Here is a 20601-nt window from a genome sequence, read left to right as displayed (position 1 = left end):
TATATATATATATATTTTATAAAAATATATATAAACTTATGTCGAAAAATTTTTAAATTAGAGACATTTTAACTTGAAAATATTTACAAAATTTATCATATGAAAGATAACAAATGTGCAAAACGGCACTTTATATTTATAATTTTTACAATTTATATATATAATTCCTCTAATTATAATATATTACACTCTGTATGTTTTATAGCAAAAATATACATACTTTTTTTTATTAATTTTTTATTTTTCGAGGCGGGGAGCTTCTGTCTTACGGAACCTGGTTCAGGATCAGATGCTTTTTCTTTAAAAACTATAGCAAAAAAAGATGGATCCGATTATGTGATAAGTGGAACAAAAATGTGGATTTCAAACTCCGATATTGCAGAATTGTTTTTAGTTTTCGCAAATGCAAATCCTTCCGCTGTAAGTCTAATATATTTAATAAATAATAAAAAATAATAATCATAGTATATAAAAAATAATTGACTCGACTAAAATTGTTTGATTTTATAATATAAAATATAATTCAAACAATTCATTTTATTTAATCATTCAATGCAAGTTATTTTATTTGATTTCTAGTGAATCGTTCAACTAATTGTTCAAATAAATTTAATTTTTAATTCATAATTTCATAATTTCACTTTATTTCTTTATGGATTATGATATTTAAACTTTTAGAAATTGATAATAAATTTTTGTGCATAGGGATATCGTGGTATTACAACATTTTTTGTAGAACGAGATACACCTGGATTGACAATAGCCAAACCAGAAGACAAATTAGGAATTAAAGCATCGGGTACATGTATGATACACTTCGACAACGTCAGAGTAAATAAAATAATTTTTTGAATATATATAAAAAAATTGTGAATATTTATTACTTATAATTATTAATTCTTGTTATATATGATTTTTTTTTGAATAAAGGTGCCTGAAGATAATATTTTAGGACATTTTGGGCATGGATATAAATATGCTGCTGGATTTTTAAATGAAGGACGAATTGGTATTGGAGCTCAAATGATTGGTATAGCACAAGGTTGCTTGGATGCTACAATACCATATACATTAGAAAGAAAGCAATTTGGGAAAGATATATTTTCATTTCAAGTATAAAAGAAAATTCAATTGTTTTTAATATAATAAATAATAAAATCAAATATTTTTTATTATTTTATTTGTTTCTAGTCTATGCAACATCAAATCGCTCAAGTAGTCACTGAACTTGAATCTGCTAGATTATTGGTTTACAATGCAGCCAGATTAGTTGATATGAAAAAAGATGTAATGAAAGAGGCTGCTATGGCGAAATTGGTTGCATCGGGTAATTAATATTTTCTTTTCTTTCTTTCTTTACGAAACCATATATTAATAAAATATCAAATATATGATTTACGTATTTTTTCCTATATAGAAACGGCTTTGCGTGTTACTGCAAAATGTATTGACTTTATGGGTGGAGTAGGATTTACAACTGATTTTCCCCAAGAAAAATATTTCAGAGATTCGAAAATCGGTACGATTTATGAAGGAACCAGTAATATGCAATTATCAACAATAGCCAAATGTATTCGTAAAGAATATTCATAAATATTATAATTAATTAAGATTTATTTTATAAGTTTTTAAGTTAAAAGTACTTTTTAATAGTACTTTTTATACTTTTTTTTGTAATTGTTTCATTTTTTACTATTTTGTTTATTAATAAATCTATATTAAACTAATTATTGTTTAAATCCGAATTTATTTTGGATCATGAGGTAATTTAAATCCAACGAGATCTGCAGTTTCTTTAATACTTCGTTCACCTTTACCAGCATATCGGATTTTAATTTCTTTGCACATACGCTGAGAATTTAGGTAACAGAGATATGTTTCTGCTAAATTTTTTAATTCTTCTCGTGCTTTGCACAAAACTTCAGAAGTTTCTTGATGAGATTTTGCTTGTTCCAAAATATACTGTATCATAATATTATTTTTTGCTTTTTGTTCAGATGACGTTTGTCGAATTTCTTGTATGAGCGAACGAAGCAATTTTGCGTTTGGTTTCATCTTTCTTCTAATCTATAACAGATAAAATATGTTGTTTATCGATTGATACTCAATACTTTCCATCCTAAATTTGCATAAAACATTATCTTATTCAATTGTTTAAAAATTTGATATAGTTATTTTTATTATAATATACAATTCAATAACTTATAAGAATAATATAATAGTATACAACTTAATGATTTATAAAGATTTATTTAATAGTACATAAAAAAATATAATTACAAATTCTTAGCATCTATTTCTTCAGTTTGTTTAGCAGTTAAATAATCAATTTCAATATCTTGATAGCAAGGTTTTTCTTGTTTGTTCCAAAAACTTTGAGGAATTTTACTAATATTCTGTTCAAGAAATATATGAATATTTAAATCATTAAATACTTCTTCATATATAAAATTATTTTGTAAAACAATTTCTGTTACATATGGTTGTATACGCAAGATATAATCAATAGGACTAGATTTATTTGTTTTTCTGAAATTATCTGCCACAATTGAAAAGCTATTTGTTAAAAGAATGCATTTATTTAACTTTTTACACCAATTAGCATAAAGAAAATTATTAATTAAATGTATTGAACAATGTGGCATATATACTAAAGTAATATTATCACATATAATACGTTTGCCTTCTTCATTAATTTTTATAACATTGAAATCAAGTTTTTTTAGAAACTCAATTTCTTTGGAAGAAAAAATCGGATCATATATATAAACTTGAGGATTAAAATGTTTTTTCAAAAACAAAAGTAGTGCTAATTGATATTTAGAAGATCTGCGACTAAAAAAATGACCCAAACCATAGCACACTATATCAGAAATACCACTGCCATCTAAAGCGTTTAATGAATCTTTCAAATAATGAAAAATATTATCAGCAAATGATGAATTTTTCAGCTCAATTTCAGCCTTTAGCAATTTTCTGAAATTATGAAATTGTTATAAAAATTTTATAAATATCTAAAAAAAATATGTATATAAAAAATCCTTACCCAAAAACTGTTTCGTAATTAATGTTGTGATCACCATCATTGTCATTGTTAGTAGATAAAAATGTACTTGAATGGCATATAGTTCGAATCTTAGGTGTACGTTTCTTTCGATTAGTTACGAGTTTAAATTCTTCACTGTCTCGCATTTTATATATGTATTCTTATATATATATATGTGTATTCATAGTTAAAAAGTATAAAATAATTCAGTTTTGTATGCAATCATTTTATTACTTACCTATTTAACTAAAAGATTCATATACCCTTCATTATAATTCATATAGCCTATGGTTTAATCACGCTTTTGTAATTATATAGAAGAATTATTATAAAAAATATTTCAAAATATAACCAAAATTAGTAATATAAGGTAAGTGAATAAATTTAGAATAAAATGTTATATTAAAAGAATTAAAAATAATAAATTGGAAAAAAATTAAGTTTCAAGATTTTCTCTAATAGATGGCCCTATATCTTACTTGTCTTCTATAGATGGCGTTACTATATCGTTAAACTAAAAAAATAGCAAATTTTATTAATTTTTAATAATTAATACATTACAATATTTAAGATATATATATATAATAGTGTTAAATATATATTTTGTTAAATTTTGCTAAAATATTATATTGCTATTATTCGTTTTATTTTGTTTTTTAGAGTTTATTATTTATTTTTTATCAAGATTATTCAATCTTTTTTCTTATTCAATATATATGCATATATGATATGACTATAAATATTTAAATCCTTCAAAAAATAAAAATACTTATATATATAATAAAAATATCTTGTTATATTTAATAATGTATAATTATAAAAATGTTGAACAAGAATATAAACAAATATTATATTTTTTATAATCAGCATTTTTAAATATTTTGATTAAAATAAAAAATTATATTTATATAATTTCATATAATTATATGGCAGATATTTTATATATTTTGAATAAAAAAGAACAGAGAAATAAAAAAAGAAAATGAAAGCTAAATGCTTTGTACAACAGAGTTCGAATGTGAATATGAATGATACAATCCATAAGATGTGATTACCACAAACAAAATATAGGATAGAGACCTATTACCACATCCTATACTTCGTTTCTGGTAGAACGTATGACGTATGCTTTATTCGTTGACAACAAATTAACTGAACGATGAGCCGATCTAAGAACGGTCGAGCAAGCGACTAACAAGTGTGAAGTAACAGTTATGATCGATCGATATAAATCGACACGCATATGTAAGGAATCCATCGTAATGTATTCGTGCCGATCGATTTTTATCAACAGCGTTTTTAATATACTACGTTACAGAAGAAGAAACGTGACACGTAAAGGTAAAAGAAAAATTATCGCATTGATCATGTCAAATTGAATGCGCGTTTCTTGCGATAAATATAATATATATATGACTATATATATGTATATATATATATATATAAATATTGAAAAATAGTGACTTGCTATCTTTTTCTAATAGTTAAAAAACATGAAAATATTAAACATTAACATCAACAGTGTTTTTCTTTTTCTTTAAATATTTATAATATATAAATAATATTTATAAATATTATAATTTTAATAATTATAATATATATAATTTGGATTTTTTTATTTATTTACAATATTAATGATATTTTTTTTTACTTAAGAATTGATTATATTGATTTCTTTAGATTTTCATTATTCTAAACTTTGGCAACGTTATAATTACAAATATATTAAAAATTTTATTTTATTTTTAAAATTAAATATTAAAGTCATCTTAGTCTTTCAGAATCCATATACTAAACTTATGAAACAACAAATATAAATTGTCTTCATCTCAAAGGTGAAGAAGTGAAATTTATGTTAAAGTAAGTTAACAATTATGAAATAATTTTATTCTTATTTTTTTACGACGATACATTTCGAAAACTATATATATATTTGGCCTCATTGATTTTTTATTCAATGTGATTCAGGCACAAGCGAATAATACGATATCTACGAGAAACATTTTTTTTAAAGATGTCTTTAAACATAAGAATGAATAAATGGGCTCCAAAATTGACAATCATCTTTCAGCTAACTATTTGGAGTATCATTGGAATTATACTTCTACAAAAAGGTGTAATCTCCTTGTGTGAAAAGACAAAAGTACGAAATGACACAGTTAGCAAACAGGTTCGACATTCTAATCGATGAATATACGATACTATATAATATTTTAAATATATATAATTAAATTATTGATAAATAATTGAATTATTAATACAAAGTTTTGGCAATATTTTATAAATATGTAATTTTTTTAACGAAGTAAATATTTAATAATTTAAATTTTAATAATAATAGTGAATTGTAATTCATTATACATAAACAACATATGTATTTGAATACTTAATTTAATATTTTTGATTTATGTTTTTTAAAAATTTGTATATATTTTTAAAAAAAAATATTAAATTAAGAAAATATTCGAGAATACTATTTTCACAGGAAAAGTTAACAAGATGGAATGAAGGTGAATTATTTAAAGAATCAAATATTACAAAAAATCGTTTTAAAATAATAAAATTTCAAATAGACACTCAACGAGAAAACATCACTATTGATAAGCCTAAGAATATTACATCGAATAAACAATGGCATATCGGCAATGGAATATTTAAAACGATTTCAACGATCAAAAAACGAACAACAATTCGACATGAACACGATACTAGAAATCTACATTCAATTCAATCTTCAACAATTTATTCAAGTAACAAAAATGAAGTAGAGAAAATAAAGCACAAAGCGAATATTATTATTCCACTTACTTCTAATGAAAATCCTTATGAGACAGAAAACAGTAAAATGAATGATAGTATGTCAAGTGTTTCATTTGAATTCAAAGACTTTGGTACTACTAATTTAATCAGGTTGAATGAAAAAAATTTTTTTGAACACGAAAACAATGAAATGTCTGATAAAAATATAGGAAACAATAAAAGTGAAGTCAAATCGCGACGATCACACGTAAATCGAGTCGGAACGGCTATTGCTATACTCATGCTTGCAATCGGTATTATCATGTTACTTTTAGGACCACTCATAGTTATCATACGTACTTTTAATCATAGAAGGCGGACCAGAGAAATGTTAAAATCAAAATGTTATAACGATCAGCCACCAACTTACGAAGAAGCAACATTAATGGATCAAGCACCAAGATATTCGACGCTCCAATTGGATACAATACTTGATTCTTCTTCTTTTTAATCACTTTGATCTAGTTTTTCTTTCTTTTTTTAATACTCTTGATATTTTTATTACATTTTCTGTCAAATTCTTTTTTATGTATTTCTGTTACTATTTTTTAAATTTTTTTATTATTTTACTTTCTTTTGTTGCTTCATAATGATAAAAATTTCTAATTTAAGCAAATAACATTTTATCTTGTAATTGTACGTACTTAAATTAAAGACTATATATGTATATGTATATATGTATATGTATAAATACATATATATATATATATTATATATTACGATATAATTCTCAACAAGGCGTACATGCAATATCATTTTTTCCTTTTTTCCAATATCATTAGTTATTTTTATTTTTAAAAGTATTAATATTTCAAATTTTAACTTACAAACAAATAAATAAAGAACAAAATATGATGAAGTGGAACAAAATAAAATGGAATGAAGCGAAATCACGACAGAATATAACAGAACGGAACGAAACGGAATGAAACAATTTAGTAATTCGAACCAAGATGGTACTGGAAAGTACGATGATATGGTAAGCTCTAGATATTTATTTATTATAAATCTATAAAATTCATCATATTTTTCATTTTATAAATTTATGTTTTCTAAATATTCATTAAATCACATTTCAATATTAATGAAATTTCATTTTTTCTGATCATACGAATATTTTGTTAACATAAATGTTATCTCGAGTGACAGTGCAAAGTTGAAATATTCATGATTAACATTTTTTTGTAAATAAAATTTGACAATTATAATTTGATTTAGTATAAAATTATGTATAAGATATTTAATAAATAATAATGTTAACTGAATTATAATTTAAATATTTTTGTTTTTATAAACTAATCAAATAAAGGTTATGTGAATTAAAATAAGTTTCTTACAAATTTATTCATGAAAAACATTTATTATTTTCTTTATATATTTTTGAATATTTACAGTGTTGACAACAGCGATTATATGAGAAATGGAGATTTTTTACCAACACGACTACAAGCACAACAAGATGCTGTTAATTTAGTTTGTCATTCAAAAACACGATCGAATCCCGAAAATAATGTTGGTTTGATAACACTAGCTAAGTAAGTCAATTCATATATTCCGTATCAAAAATAAAAAGTATTTGTTATTTTTTTCATTTAATCGTTACTATTTTAAATAGTGTTGAAGTATTAGCTACACTTACTAGTGACGTAGGCAGAATTTTATCAAAACTTCATCAAGTCCAACCAAATGGTAACCTAAGTTTAATTACAGGAATACGCATTGCACATGTAAATATATTGATTAATTATAATTTATGTATATAATTTTTATAAATTATAAAAAACTATAATTATAATGTTTATTAACAGTTAGCATTGAAACATCGTCAAGGTAAAAATCATAAAATGCGTATTGTGGCTTTTATTGGTAGTCCTATAGAAATTGATGAGAAAGAACTTGTAAAATTAGCAAAAAGATTAAAAAAAGAGAAAGTTAATGTAGATGTGATTAGTTTTGGTGAAGAAAGCATTAACAATGAAGTGTTAACAGCCTTTATCAATGCTCTTAATGGAAAAGATGGAACAGGCAGTCATTTAGTCACAGTTCCACCTGGGCCACATTTATCTGATGCATTGATTTCTTCTCCTATTATTCAAGGAGAAGATGGAATGGGTGGTACAGGTATGGGAGGGTCTGCTTATGAATTTGGTGTTGATCCAAATGAAGACCCAGAATTGGCATTGGTTTGTATTTTATATTTATTTTTTTAATCAAATTTCAACTTTTTTAATTTATTTATATGGACACATTTTACAATTTTTACTTTATTTATGTAGGCATTACGTGTTTCTATGGAAGAGCAACGTCAGCGTCAAGAAGATGAAGCACGTCGTGCACAAGCTAATGAAGCAGCTACAAATAAACCACCAGAAACGATTAAAGAAGTGCATAATGAAGAAGCAATGTTAAAGCGTGCTCTTGCTATGTCACTTGAGGGTGCAGAAACATCATCATCAACAGCTGATAATACTGTTCCTGCTAACATAAATGCACCTGATTTTGCACGCATGACCGAGGAAGAACAAATTGCTTTTGCTATGCAGATGTCTATGCAAGATCAACGTAAGATTTAGATATATATATGTAAGTTTACATGTATGTATGTATACTATTGTTATTTTTTTATTTTATAGAAGAACTTGAATCTCTAAAAGAAGAAGCAATGGAAGTTGAAGAAGATTATGCTGCTGTAATGTCTGATCCAGCATTCTTACAATCTGTTTTGGAAAATTTACCAGGTGTTGATCCTCATTCAGAAGCTGTTCGTCAAGCCGTTGGATCTCTTCAACAAAACAAAGATAAGGACAAAGAAAAAGAGAAAGAAAAGGACAAAGATAAGGACAAAGATAAGGACAAAGATAAAGACAAGGAAAAAAAATAAATTTGTGCTCATTAAATATTCTTTATATTAATCAATGTTCTTTGAATATCTTATACCAAATATAAGTTCGAATTTTTCAGAACTTTATTTAACATTTTTTTTTATGCTTTTATGTTATATGTGCTTGTAAGTTTTTAAAATCATTCTTCCATATGATTATTATATAATTTCTCTTCAATTCTCCTGTCTGCATTTTTTTTAAAATTTTTATATAATGATCGAAAAACCGTTACCGTTCAAAAACATCAATGAAACTTCAAAATGGCGCCACGTAGAAAAAGTATTGGATCGTTACGCGGTTCTTTAAATGATAGTTTAGATAAAGAAAATAATTATTTGCGTTCATTAAGTGATTATCAAGCACGAGTTCGAAGGCGAGAAAGTATTCGAAATTATAAAAATGTAGCGGTAAGTAAATTTTTCGATTGATAAATTAATTGATAAAATTTAATCAGTATATATTTTTTTTAAAAATTTATATAATTTATTATTTTTTTTTAAATAGAAATTATATTCTTATTTTAATATTTGAAAAATCTATTATTTAAATTTTTAGATATCATTTAAAAATATTTAATTATGATTAATATATAAAATAAAATTAGGTTATGTTTTTTATTCGAAAAAGAGATTATTAAATTAGTATACATATAAATTAAAATTTACAAATTTAATAAATTTAATTATTTTAAATACTTAATATAAATCTTTTGTATAACTAATTTTATCATTAATTTTGGGTAAATTGTCTAGTTTCTCGCAATCAATTAAAATCATATCAAACAATTATATTTATCGGAAATCAAAATGAAAATATTTTTCATTTGATTCATATCTTTTTTATATGAGATAATAACTTTAACAATAGAAATTATTTTTATAAATAAAAAATTTATTTTATAAAAAAAAAAGCATTTTTTGGAAAAATATATTTATTGTAGGAATATGACTTAGAACAAAAAATTGAACTAGAAACTAAAATTAAAGAAGGATCCTCTAGATTATTAGCTGCTGCGCGGCATCCTGCACAAAGTTTAGAAGCAGCACGTGCTTTGTTAACTTCAAGCAAAAGAATGTCTGCTTATATGATTGAATTAGAACATCAGAAAAAAGATGTATCATTGAAAACAAGGTATATTATTAATCTGTTATATTAATCAAATTATATTAATTTTATATATATATATGTATTAAATATATTTACAACAATACATTTAATGCAAATAAAAATATCCTTTATCATTGTTATATGATTGTTATATGTTTCAGCACTTTTAATAGTAAGGGGAAACTGTCAATTTCAGATCTTAGATTTCCTTTAATGTGGAGAGATACTGATCATTTTAAAAATCGAGGAGATTATCGAAGATTTGCAATTTTTTGTATAGTCCGAGTTGGTGCAGAAGTTCATGATACAAATTTACTTTTTCCCATTGATAGGAAACAAACTGATATTAGTTTTCCTGATATTTTATTGTTCAATAATGTACCAGCTGAATTTGAATTATCTTTAGAAGTTTATAGTCATATCTTGCAAGAAGATCTTAGTATTGCTAGTACTCCAAGAAAAATCAGAAAAACAATTCATTCTTCAATTTCAAAAACTGTAGGTAGAAAGTTCGCGGCAGTTTTACGAGATGAATATGAGTTTAACAAAGTACCACAATTTGAATTGATGGCTTATGCAAAAATGACTCTTGATGATAGTAATAAAAATATACGTTCACATGATCTAACATTAAATAATTTTGGGAATAAAATTCAAATATTGCCGCTTTTTGGACATTTTTGTTGTCGCTTAGCTATTCAACCATATTATATGAATAAAGAAATTTGCGCTGGATTTGCAATTGTAAATAATCAACGATGTTGGATACGATTACAGAATTTTCAAATTGATAGTTGGAAATCAAAGAAATGTATAGAAAAATTAGAACCTATATATACGATTTGTATGACCAAGGTGAAATGATATATACATTAAAATTTATTTATTCAATTTTTCGATACTATCGAATATGATCGATACTATATTATAATATTAATATTTCAGGAAACTATTATCCGCCGATCAAAATCAATGAAAAATCAATTACGAATAATTAATTATATAACTGATAATGAGAAGCGCGATGTTATAGAATTATATTCAAATGAAGATGCTCAAAAATGGTTTGAACAATTAACAATATGTATTCAAGAACATGCTAGATGGAAACATGCAGTGATAACACCTCAACAAGTTTCAAATTTTGAATATCTAAATGAAAATACAAATATAAAAAATTTTTTCAATAATATAAACAAACGACAAAAATCTCTTTATGACGAAACTTCATTACTAGATAATATTTGTAAAGAAGTAAACATATTTCAATCTAAATAAAAAAAATAAATAATATTTTGTTTTAATTTTAAATATATTTATATTTATTAGATATTAAAAATTATAATTAATAAAGCTGTGATTAAGATAATTAAAAATAATAAAAAATAAAAAAATAACAAAATAGTCACAATTATTAGAAATTATACTTTTCATAAAATCATTTCTTTCAATCATTTCTATTTTTTAAATTATTTAAATTTATTATCAAATATTATGCATTATTAATGATACATTTTTGCATTTTAAAATTTATTCAATTCATTAAAATCTTATGAACATTTTTCTAATGAAATTCATCATAGATATTTATATAATATGAAATGTTAATATTCAAATAGTTTTAATGTTAATTTATAAAACATATTTATTATAAGTTTTTCTATTAAATTAGATTATAAGTAAAAATTAAAATAAAAACTACAGTTGAATATACAATTATATATATAACAATATTTATCATTCAATAGAATTTAATTGGAATAATTAATACTTGACTATTTAATTAAGTAAATAAATAAATGATAACATATTAATTATTTTTTCTTGCTATAATAATCCAACTACCAATGATAGCTAAAAGAGTGAAACTTTGTGCTCCAACTCGAGCACGCATCATTAATTGAGACATTTTAGTATTTCCCATATAAAAAGAGTATAAACCATAAGAGAGAGCACTTGTAGTTGCCAAAATACCTAAAATGATTTTATTAAAAAATAGAATTTAAAATGTTTTATTTATATGTAAAATAGTATATTATAAATAGAGGTTATATTTACCAAGAGGTATTATCGGATTTTCTCTTACTTTACGTATCATTTTTTCTTTAATTGATTCAATTTTATAATTATCATTCAATTTAGTACGTACACTAATCCAATCTAATTCTTTTAACTTTTCTGGATTTTCTGTATGTGGCGACATTATTTATTATTATAATAGTATAGAATATAAGAAAATATGTGAATTTGATAGATAATAAAATTTAAATTAAATTATTCCTTAAAATTATTTTTGAAAAAAAATCAATAGTGACAATATTTTGGATAATTGACAAATTTTAATTAAACATGCCTATTCAAATAAAATATATGTGATATAAGTATTTCATAACATATATAGTACATATAATAGTATATATAATATAACACGAGTTCATAAAATATACGTTTAAGCAAAGTACTTATTTTTATATGTGTGTCAATTTGGAATTTCTTTCATCAATATAATATTCATATTTTTATAACGTTTTAATTCATTTTTTGTTTGTTTTATTTTGTTTATTTAGCTATTTTGGATTATTAAATTTGTTTAAATAATAAATAATCAATATTCGAAACAGAATATGAATGTGCGTGATACTGTGGAAGAATTAACGCAAATAGGCATAGAAATACGTGGAAGTTTGGAATTATTGCTTGACAAAAAAGAACAAAAGGAATTAGTATTACAGCATATTAAAATATTTTCAAATAAAAATACGCGGATCGCTGATTTTCAAACAGGTTAATAATTTTATATTTGTTTTATTATTATACAGAATAAAAATTTAGTACATATTTAATTATATATATAGAAAAATTATTATAATTAATAAATATAGATTGTATTAGAGTTGCACAAGTTAGTGTTTCAATTTACATGAAACTGATTATGATATTGATTATTTATGATCTATAGTTTCTAAATTTTGAAGATAATTCTGTATTTTATATATTTGTATAAAGTTTTATATTATTTTATTATTATATAGATGAATATATAGATTTTATTTAAATTCATATTAACTTTCGATATTTTTCTTTTCGAACGTTTAAGAATTTTAATGACTGCTTTTCGTTAGGCAAAAGATATTGTATGTAACGATTCATGTTACACAACGAAATGTTTAAAAAATCCAAGGAACAAAATATGAAGAATATTAGAAGGCTAACTACAGCAAGTTCAAATCAACCATTGTGTTCGAATGATAAAAAAAATATTTTACTTACAGAAGAAGAAATACGCGAATATTTCAAATTAATAGAACACGAAAAAATTCTCGATCAAGAATTGACCAATTTAAAAATTGAAGAAACAGAATTTCGTTCAATTCAAGAAACTATGGATTTATTACACAAATACAATGAAATTAAAGATGTAACTCAAATGGTTTTAGGAGCAATAGCTGTATTAAATAAAACTACCATCAAGAATTTGTATGATAAATATGATTTATCATTGGAAGATGATTAAATTTAATTTATTATTTTCATATATATTTTATATATATTATTTTCATTTGTCCATTCTTTATATAATTTATTTTTACTCTATCCTAAAATTTAATTAAAGTCATACGTCATTTAATTATATTCATAAAAGTTGCAATTTTTGTGAATTTGATAATCAATCTTCAAAGAAATTTGTTTATAAATATGATAGGTTTGGAATGGTTCAATGTCACAGAGGAATTATCTTTATATCGACATCTCAATGGGAAGATTATTATTTTGGATTTCTTTACATATTGTTGCATCAATTGTATGCACATTTTACCAGATTTAAATGATCTTGAAAAAAGATTTCCAATTACTGATGGCCTTGTTGTTGTTAGTATATACAAAATATATAATTTGTATTATATAATATTATATAATATATATTGTATTATATAATATTAATCAATTAAAATTAATAATTACATATCATAATATTATTACTTTTTTCTTGGATTACACAGATTGGAGTACACAGTGCAAAATTTTCAAATGAACGAGATTCAAAGAGACTTTTGTCAGCAATTCAGAGATACAATATAAAACATCCAGTTGTAAATGACAAAACATTATCAGCATGGCATAATTTAGGAATCTCATGTTGGCCAACATTAGTAATGATAGGTAAGTGTTGTATATTTATTATTATGATATATATTTATCTGACTTATATAATGATTATATCATTATACTTATATAGTAATTGTATATATATAAGTATATTATTATTTTCAAAAGCCTCCATGTAAAAAATTTATATATTATAGGTCCTATTGGAGAATTACTGGCTGTTTTTGTAGGAGAAGGACACAGAAATGAATTGATTCTATTTGTAGAAGTAGCATTAAGTTATTTTAAATCATTAAATAAAATATCTAAAAATGATCTTCCCTTGCAATTGGAATGTCATTTATTGGCTACTGTGGATAATAAAAATCTTTTATTCCCTAGTAAGTTGGAGATTTTTCAGAATGAGCAAGGAGAAAATTTGATCATAGCTGATACTGGCAACAATAGAATCTTAATAATGGACACTAAAGGAAATATACAATACATTATTGGTGGTTCTAATCCTGGTTTCAAAGATGGTGATTTTGAAAATGCAAGATTTAATGCACCTCAGGGAGTGTGTATATTAGATACTTTTATTTACGTTGCCGATAATGAGAATCACGCAATTAGAAAAGTAATATTTTATCATTAAATTCTACACATATCTATATACGAACTATATCTTTTAAAATAATATAGATAAAATTAAAATATTTTTTAGATAGATTTGATAAAAAAAATAGTAACTACTGTTGTTGGTACGGGTATTCAAGGTCATGATTATATTGGAGGTAAAATCGGTAAAGATCAAATTTTATCTTCACCATGGGACTTAGCTATTTATAAATATGAATGTAATAAAAATACTATACCCATATTATTGATCGCAATGGCTGGTACTCATCAGATTTGGGCGCTTTTTTTAGAAGATACTATTTGGTGGAAAAAAAGGTACATAAAGTTTATTCTAATATTTATATTATTCTATTTTTATTATTCTATTTTATATTATTCTAATATTTATAAAAGATCTATAGAATAATATTTCATTTTAAATTTTTTATAGAGAATACAAAGCGGGTACTTGTATTGCTATAGTAGGAAGTGGCAGAGAAGAAAATCGTAATAATTTGTATCCTCATGCAGCTGGTTTAGCACAACCGTCTGGTTTAACTGTAATCAAAGAACGAAAAATTGCATTTTTTGCTGATAGTGAAAGTAGTGCTATCAGAAGCATAGATTTAGAAAGTGGACAAGTTTCGGTCGTTTGTGGTGCAAACAGAAATCCCGTAGTATGTTTTAATATATATAAATAAATTTAAATAAATAATAAAAAACTTCAAAAAATTAAGAAATATAGATTTTAAAAATTTTATTGTAATTAATCGATAAATAATTAGTAGTATATATTCAAAGTATGTTTTATTTAACATGGAATATTGTGATATCGCAGGATTTGCACGATTATGGAGACTTTGATGGTATAAAATATGCAGCTAAGCTTCAACATCCTTTAGGTATAGCTTGGCATTCAAAAGAAAATGCTGTTTATATAACTGATACATATAATCACAAAATTAAGAAAATTGATGTAACCACTCAGTATTGTAAAACTATATATGGTGATGGAAAACCAAATGAGAAATTTTCAGTATGTTATACTTAGAAAATATTTATATTTATTAATTTAATCAGTATGTGATTATAAATTTCTTATATAACTCCTTTATAATTTATAGTTCGATGAACCTAGCGGTATTGCTATCAGTTCTGAAAAAGATCTCTTATATGTGGCTGATACTAATAATCATGTAATAAAGGTTATCGACATGAAAAAGGAAAATATTATTACGGTAAATTATTATGCTTTTATTCTATAGATATTGGAAAACATATAGATATTTATAGATAATATTCATTATTATATTACAGTTACCGATAAACATTTCGACGATTGAAATAAACAACAGTTCTAAAAATATTTATTTTTTTGATACCACAGTTAACGAGAAAGGTGCCGAATTAAATATTTCATTTAACATAATATTTTTTGAACGTGATTTAAAATTAAATTTAGATGCACCACAAAGATGGACTTTGAATTTGCCTATAAATAATTCTGGATGGATAGCTAGAGCAAGAAATGGAGAACTTTCAAATCCTATATCAATAAAGATTCCCGAAGGAAAAGAAACACAAGAGATGTGCGTGATTTTGGATATTATTGCTTGCAAAACAACCGAGTGCGTATCAAAAAAATTGTCAGTAACATATCGTATACATCAAGAAGCACATGCTTGTAATATTGTAACCGAACAAAAACAACTTATTGTTAAATAATAAATATTCTTATTTTCATTTCTCTATCTTTCTTATATATTAAATAGATAGAGAATTAAATTATAATTAAATATATTAATCTGTTGCAGAAAAGTATTAAATATTTATTTACAACAAGAATAAAATATTATTAAATTTTTATTTTTTAAATTGTATTGTATTTTTTTTCTATATCCGTTTCAATCAAATGGATTTCAATGGGATTTTTATCTTCTTTAACGCTTGATGTTTTATCTTTGCATAAACAATAGGATTTTTTTCGATCGTAGGTAGAATCTTGACTAAAAGTAGTTAATCTTAAAAGAAATAAGAATAGAAATAATTAAAATGAATATTTTCAATTATTTAGTATTTGAATATCTTTATTTGTACCTCTTCCACCAGGATTCAAAAGAATTATTTGAAAATGGTAATAATGTAGAAGGAACCTTCTTGTCATATTTATAGAAAGCTTTTATATTTTTTCCAGTTGGTTCAGACCATGCCTTTTGACAATTATTTTTTATCCACTTAATGAATTTGACATTTGGTATCTCAATTATCTTCGAATATTTTCAGAATTTGTAGTGAATTATTATATATTATATTATGACAGATATTTTTATTTGAATGTATATACCTTTTTCAAGTCTGAATAGCAAATAATAGTATACTGAGATGGGTTAAAAATTCCGATGCCTGCATCGTAACACTTAGGAGGAATAATAAATTCGTCTTGACTATTCGTGCGTAAAGTTAATCCAGCAGGTTTCAATCCATATTTATGACACAGTTGGTATCTAATGGACTTGAATTTAATGAAAGTAAAATTCTATCTCTAATTTTTTTTAATGATCAGTGATAAACTTTATATACACTTTATAGGATAAAATGATGATTTAACTTTCAGTATTTCAATTTTAAAATTATTTTTAAAAGTACAATGTATTTACTAACCGTCTATCAGGAAATTTGCAATACTTCCAATCAGTTTCAAGAAAATTTAATCCATCGTTAAAAACGTATTGCTTGTCTCTACATTCACCTTGTATCCAAATTCCATCCATTCTTTGCCCACGAGGCCAATATAGACTACCATAGCCATGAAACATATTATCGCGAAATTCTCCTTCAAAGATAGCATCTATTACAGTAATAATTTCATTATTATTATTACAATAAATAGATTCGGGTCATTTAACGAAACGAAGAAGATCAGAAGAAAGAGATCAAAAGATTTAGCGATAGAAAAAAATAAATGGAAGAAAAAAAGTGCGTGTGTGCGTATGCATATTTATAAAATTTATAATATAGTGAATGCATGTAAGACTAAGATATTTGAGCTATAGGTAAATGAAAAACATATACGAACTCTAGAACATGAAGCGACGAAAATGGTCGCATAACGGTACGCGTCGACTTACGCGCGAGAAATGCTCAATGTTGTACTCAAAAACCAGTATATATGCTATACATATGTACATATCTTAGACACAATTATTGGCGTTAACGTGTACATTTTACAAAATGTAATTTCAAGTTTTAAAAGATTTAACATTCATTGTATTTCAATTATGAATATTTTTCTATCATATTTTTTTTATTTACAATTCACTTATCTCTTGTTTCTTATTATAATTATTTTGTATTTTTATATTGCTTTTTTCTCCTCCTTTTTTCAAACAATTCAAGCAAGGTGTAAAGAAATACGCATTCGAGATTATTCTGTAACATTTCTGTAACATCTTGATAAAGAGTAATATATACTAACTGTGCGGCATGATGAATTTACCGACTCCTTCCATGCCAAATGTGGTCCAAGTACCCTTATATTCGCTTCCATCGATAAAACACGATTCTTCTAAGTTGTTGAATCTTGCGTACATGTTGTATCTTTAAGTTTAACATTTTTATTGATCATATGATCATTCCAAATTATTTATCAAATAATATAATATTAATATAAATAGAAATACTAAAAAAAAAAAAACACCAGAATAATATAATATGTTTAATTATATCCAGATAACATTGAATCTTACGTAGAGTATTATATTTATTTATAAATTAATTAAAACATATATATTTTTTATTAAAATTTAATAATTAAAAAAAATATGGAATTGTGTCAATAAATTATATATATTTTTACAAAAAATTGAATTCAAAAAAGATGTTAATGTAATAAGCAGGGGTATCGTTAAAATTGCGAAATTATTTATTTGCAATATAAATACTTTAATAATTATTATTATTCATAAATGTTAATAAATAATAACAGGTTAATATCAATTTTTATTTCTTAATTAAAATAATTTTTAAACATTATTACCGTTATTATCAGTGATTGTTGATAGATCGTTAAATATGTTGTAATATTAATTGATAATAAACAGCCAAGAGATGATATGATTTAAAATTTAAAAAAATTTCATATAAACGATTTATTATTGTTTAAATTTTTGTTTGAAATTAATGCGTGTCATTTTTTTCTCACGATACTTGTTGCGATTTTTGGACGGAGGTCAAGTTGGCCGAATATTTCTTAAAACAGTTGAAGAACAGTGTGGAAAGAAAAGTAGAATAAACGAATACCGTTAAGCGTCCGTCAGTGTTCCTCATCGTAGATAGAAATGAGATATATATATATATATAAGTATACATATTTATAAAAACAAATTAGTTTAAATCTTTGATCGTATTTATAAATACATAAAAATATTGCGAATAAAAAAAGAGAAAGAGAAAAGAAAAAAAAGTTACGTTTATACACAATTCAAATAATTTATTAAAATTTTTTATGTTATAAATTATCATCGCGAAGACAATTTATTCAATCGAGATACCGTTATCAATTGTTCTTAATTTCTTAGACAAAATATACTAATATATTATATTATTTGATTTCACTATTAATTTTCTATTTATTATCAAATTTTATATTTGTCGATATTAATAAATACTTTGTAATGTAATAAAATATCATAAGAAAAATTGAAAAAAATGCTAAAAAATAATTTTACGCCAATAATACGTAAAAACAATTATTTTTACTCGTCTCATAGTTTGCTATCGTTACAAAAATGCATAGTCCACAGATTCGAAGTACTATTTCGATCTTTTATTCGATTTATATTTTCTATTATCCGTGTAACTCAACTCTTGGTCCTTCGACCTCATACTATCCCTTCTTCTTTTCTCTCCCTTCCTTTTTCTTTCGATATATTCCCGTGTAGTATCCCGACATTCGTCTGTCCCCCCGCGTAAACCGTTCCGAGCAACATCTCGACTCTCCAAGTTCACCCTTTCTCCATCTTTTCGTTCGAAGACTATGTTCCCCCTCTTCGATGACTTTTCTTTCTCAGTCCGATGCACTCGTCTTAACCAAGGATTCAAGCACGTAGTACGCGCTTGTCCAAGGTAGAAGACACAGTAGACACGACAGGTGATACGGGAAGAAATACAGATCGGCGCGCGCTGTCAGAAGATACGTAAAAAAACGAGAGAAGCGTAGAGAGCGAGAAAAGGAAGGAGGAAAAGTCGAACGCTCTCATGGTGTTTATCTTCGGGAAAAGTATTAATTTGATCACTTTTTAATCGAGGTAGTTAACTATTGTCTCGACATTTGACCGGCTTCGCTATTTTTTGCTGAAAATTGTTCCCTGTTCTTTAAACATTGCATACACACAGTATAGTACACGAAAAAAATTAATAAATGTAATGGATGTTGTTGACCAAGGAAGAAAAATTAGTAGATTAAAAGGATTAAAAAAAAAAATAAAAGAATGCATTAATAATGCAATATAAAATAATATTGTCTCTATTGAAAAAAAAAAAAATAATAATTTCTTTTCTTCTTTCTGCAAAATATATTTTCAAGACAGTTGAATTTTCTATGCTGCATCTTTCCTCGTAATTTCATCGCGTAATTCTTTCTGCATTCTGTTATGTCGATGCCGGTATACTCGATATTTCAAAAAATCTATGTACATACGTATCAATTTTGTGCGAACGAAAATGTTTCTATTCTAGAAATTGTATCAATACAACGATGTTGATTAAATTCAATATAACAATCAATTGAAATATCTTTTACAATTTTTACAATCTTCAATCTTCACGATTTCATTTTGAAGAAATTCGTTCATCACTTGCACTCGTGTAAATCGCATTTACCCAGCGATTTGTAATACGATGGAAAACCGGTCGTCGTGTTAAGGCAATGATCCGTAAGGGGGTAACAAGGAACCGAAGGGTCGTTCACCTAAAGCAAATTAAATTCTCCCATTTATTTCTTTCGAATTATTTTCCTACATTTACAATATATATATATATATATTTTTAATATATATACAATAC

At 24.6% G+C, this 20601-nt stretch overlaps 9 protein-coding genes and 1 long non-coding RNA gene across 15 annotated transcripts in view; 7 read left to right on the top strand and 3 right to left on the bottom strand.

Annotated features, from left to right (window-relative positions):
• LOC102675154 (short/branched chain specific acyl-CoA dehydrogenase, mitochondrial) overlaps positions 1-2068 on the top strand; it is a 4195-nt gene extending 2127 nt beyond the window's left edge. Inside the window, exons 5-9 of the mRNA XM_006608071.2 lie at positions 250-420; positions 706-831; positions 931-1113; positions 1192-1327; positions 1418-2068. Coding sequence (XP_006608134.1) covers positions 250-420; positions 706-831; positions 931-1113; positions 1192-1327; positions 1418-1593 — 792 coding nt within the window. The 3' untranslated portion in view covers positions 1594-2068. The remainder of the gene's footprint in view (positions 1-249; positions 421-705; positions 832-930; positions 1114-1191; positions 1328-1417) is intronic.
• On the bottom strand, positions 1164-3542 carry LOC102675624 (SRR1-like protein). Its single transcript, XM_006608076.2, has 4 exons — positions 3285-3542; positions 3047-3206; positions 2281-2976; positions 1164-2067 (listed from the first exon to the last, which is right to left on the bottom strand). The coding sequence occupies exons 2-4, from the start codon at positions 3190-3192 to the stop codon at positions 2052-2054; spliced, it is 858 nt and encodes a 285-aa protein (XP_006608139.1). The 5' UTR covers positions 3193-3206; positions 3285-3542; the 3' UTR covers positions 1164-2051.
• Positions 3543-4016: 474 nt separating this feature from the next.
• Positions 4017-6397, top strand: LOC102675848. Of its 3 annotated transcripts, none has more exons than XM_031511243.1 (4): positions 4017-4387; positions 4828-4906; positions 5015-5216; positions 5532-6397. In XM_031511243.1, the coding sequence occupies exons 2-4, from the start codon at positions 4899-4901 to the stop codon at positions 6294-6296; spliced, it is 975 nt and encodes a 324-aa protein (XP_031367103.1). In that variant the 5' UTR covers positions 4017-4387; positions 4828-4898; the 3' UTR covers positions 6297-6397. The 3 variants fall into 3 exon arrangements, with proteins under 3 accessions (XP_031367103.1, XP_031367110.1, XP_006608141.1); XM_031511250.1 differs by having other exon boundaries at positions 4820-4906; XM_006608078.2 differs by lacking the exon at positions 4828-4906.
• Positions 6398-6556: 159 nt separating this feature from the next.
• LOC102674903 (26S proteasome non-ATPase regulatory subunit 4) lies at positions 6557-8813 on the top strand. The gene is made up of 6 exons (XM_006608069.2): positions 6557-6824; positions 7240-7380; positions 7461-7572; positions 7654-8028; positions 8122-8407; positions 8479-8813. Exons 1-6 carry the CDS (start codon positions 6799-6801, stop codon positions 8724-8726), a joined length of 1188 nt encoding a protein of 395 aa, XP_006608132.1. The 5' UTR covers positions 6557-6798; the 3' UTR covers positions 8727-8813.
• Positions 8814-8960: 147 nt separating this feature from the next.
• LOC102675033 (rhotekin-2-like) lies at positions 8961-11145 on the top strand. The gene is made up of 4 exons (XM_006608070.2): positions 8961-9134; positions 9668-9858; positions 9996-10689; positions 10780-11145. Exons 1-4 carry the CDS (start codon positions 8988-8990, stop codon positions 11110-11112), a joined length of 1365 nt encoding a protein of 454 aa, XP_006608133.1. The 5' UTR covers positions 8961-8987; the 3' UTR covers positions 11113-11145.
• A 310-nt stretch (positions 11146-11455) lies between these two features.
• On the bottom strand, positions 11456-12656 carry LOC102674106 (HIG1 domain family member 2A, mitochondrial). Its single transcript, XM_006608062.1, has 3 exons — positions 12640-12656; positions 11893-12060; positions 11456-11808 (listed from the first exon to the last, which is right to left on the bottom strand). Exons 2-3 carry the CDS (start codon positions 12035-12037, stop codon positions 11645-11647), a joined length of 309 nt encoding a protein of 102 aa, XP_006608125.1. The 5' UTR covers positions 12038-12060; positions 12640-12656; the 3' UTR covers positions 11456-11644.
• LOC102674239 (NHL repeat-containing protein 2) lies at positions 12346-16287 on the top strand. Of its 2 annotated transcripts, XM_006608064.2 has the most exons (10): positions 12346-12618; positions 13538-13704; positions 13836-13995; positions 14139-14209; positions 14342-14557; positions 14645-14874; positions 14990-15215; positions 15377-15574; positions 15663-15776; positions 15856-16287. In XM_006608064.2, the coding sequence occupies exons 1-10, from the start codon at positions 12459-12461 to the stop codon at positions 16261-16263; spliced, it is 1950 nt and encodes a 649-aa protein (XP_006608127.1). In that variant the 5' UTR covers positions 12346-12458; the 3' UTR covers positions 16264-16287. The 2 variants fall into 2 exon arrangements, with proteins under 2 accessions (XP_006608127.1, XP_031366993.1); XM_031511133.1 differs by having other exon boundaries at positions 12347-12618; positions 14139-14557.
• LOC102681353 (MORN repeat-containing protein 5-like) lies at positions 15944-18128 on the bottom strand. 2 transcript variants are annotated; one of them, XM_031511141.1, is made up of 5 exons: positions 18014-18128; positions 17200-17386; positions 16883-17042; positions 16636-16805; positions 15944-16559 (listed from the first exon to the last, which is right to left on the bottom strand). In XM_031511141.1, the coding sequence occupies exons 1-5, from the start codon at positions 18126-18128 to the stop codon at positions 16409-16411; spliced, it is 783 nt and encodes a 260-aa protein (XP_031367001.1). In that variant the 3' UTR covers positions 15944-16408. The 2 variants fall into 2 exon arrangements, with proteins under 2 accessions (XP_031367001.1, XP_031366997.1); XM_031511137.1 differs by lacking the exon at positions 18014-18128 and adding an exon at positions 17615-17710.
• LOC116185814 lies at positions 16892-18232 on the top strand. Its single transcript, XR_004150724.1, has 2 exons — positions 16892-17034; positions 17128-18232. It is a non-coding gene; the product is annotated as an uncharacterized LOC116185814 (long non-coding RNA).
• A 1100-nt stretch (positions 18233-19332) lies between these two features.
• Positions 19333-20601, top strand: part of LOC102674632 (flocculation protein FLO11) — a 7047-nt gene continuing 5778 nt past the window's right edge. The window contains exon 1 of one of the 2 annotated variants that reach the window (XM_031511274.1): positions 19333-19848. The gene's annotated coding sequence lies outside the window, so the exon portion shown is untranslated. The remainder of the gene's footprint in view (positions 19849-20601) is intronic. The other variant, XM_006608067.2, reaches the window with a different exon arrangement.

This window comes from Apis dorsata, unplaced genomic scaffold, assembly GCF_000469605.1.
Source record: "Apis dorsata unplaced genomic scaffold, Apis dorsata 1.3 scaffold_29, whole genome shotgun sequence".
In the NCBI taxonomy this organism is placed as follows: Eukaryota; Metazoa; Arthropoda; class Insecta; order Hymenoptera; family Apidae; genus Apis; species Apis dorsata.
The sequence above is the reverse complement of the archived record's forward strand: the minus strand, read 5'-3'. Positions and strand labels throughout refer to the sequence as shown.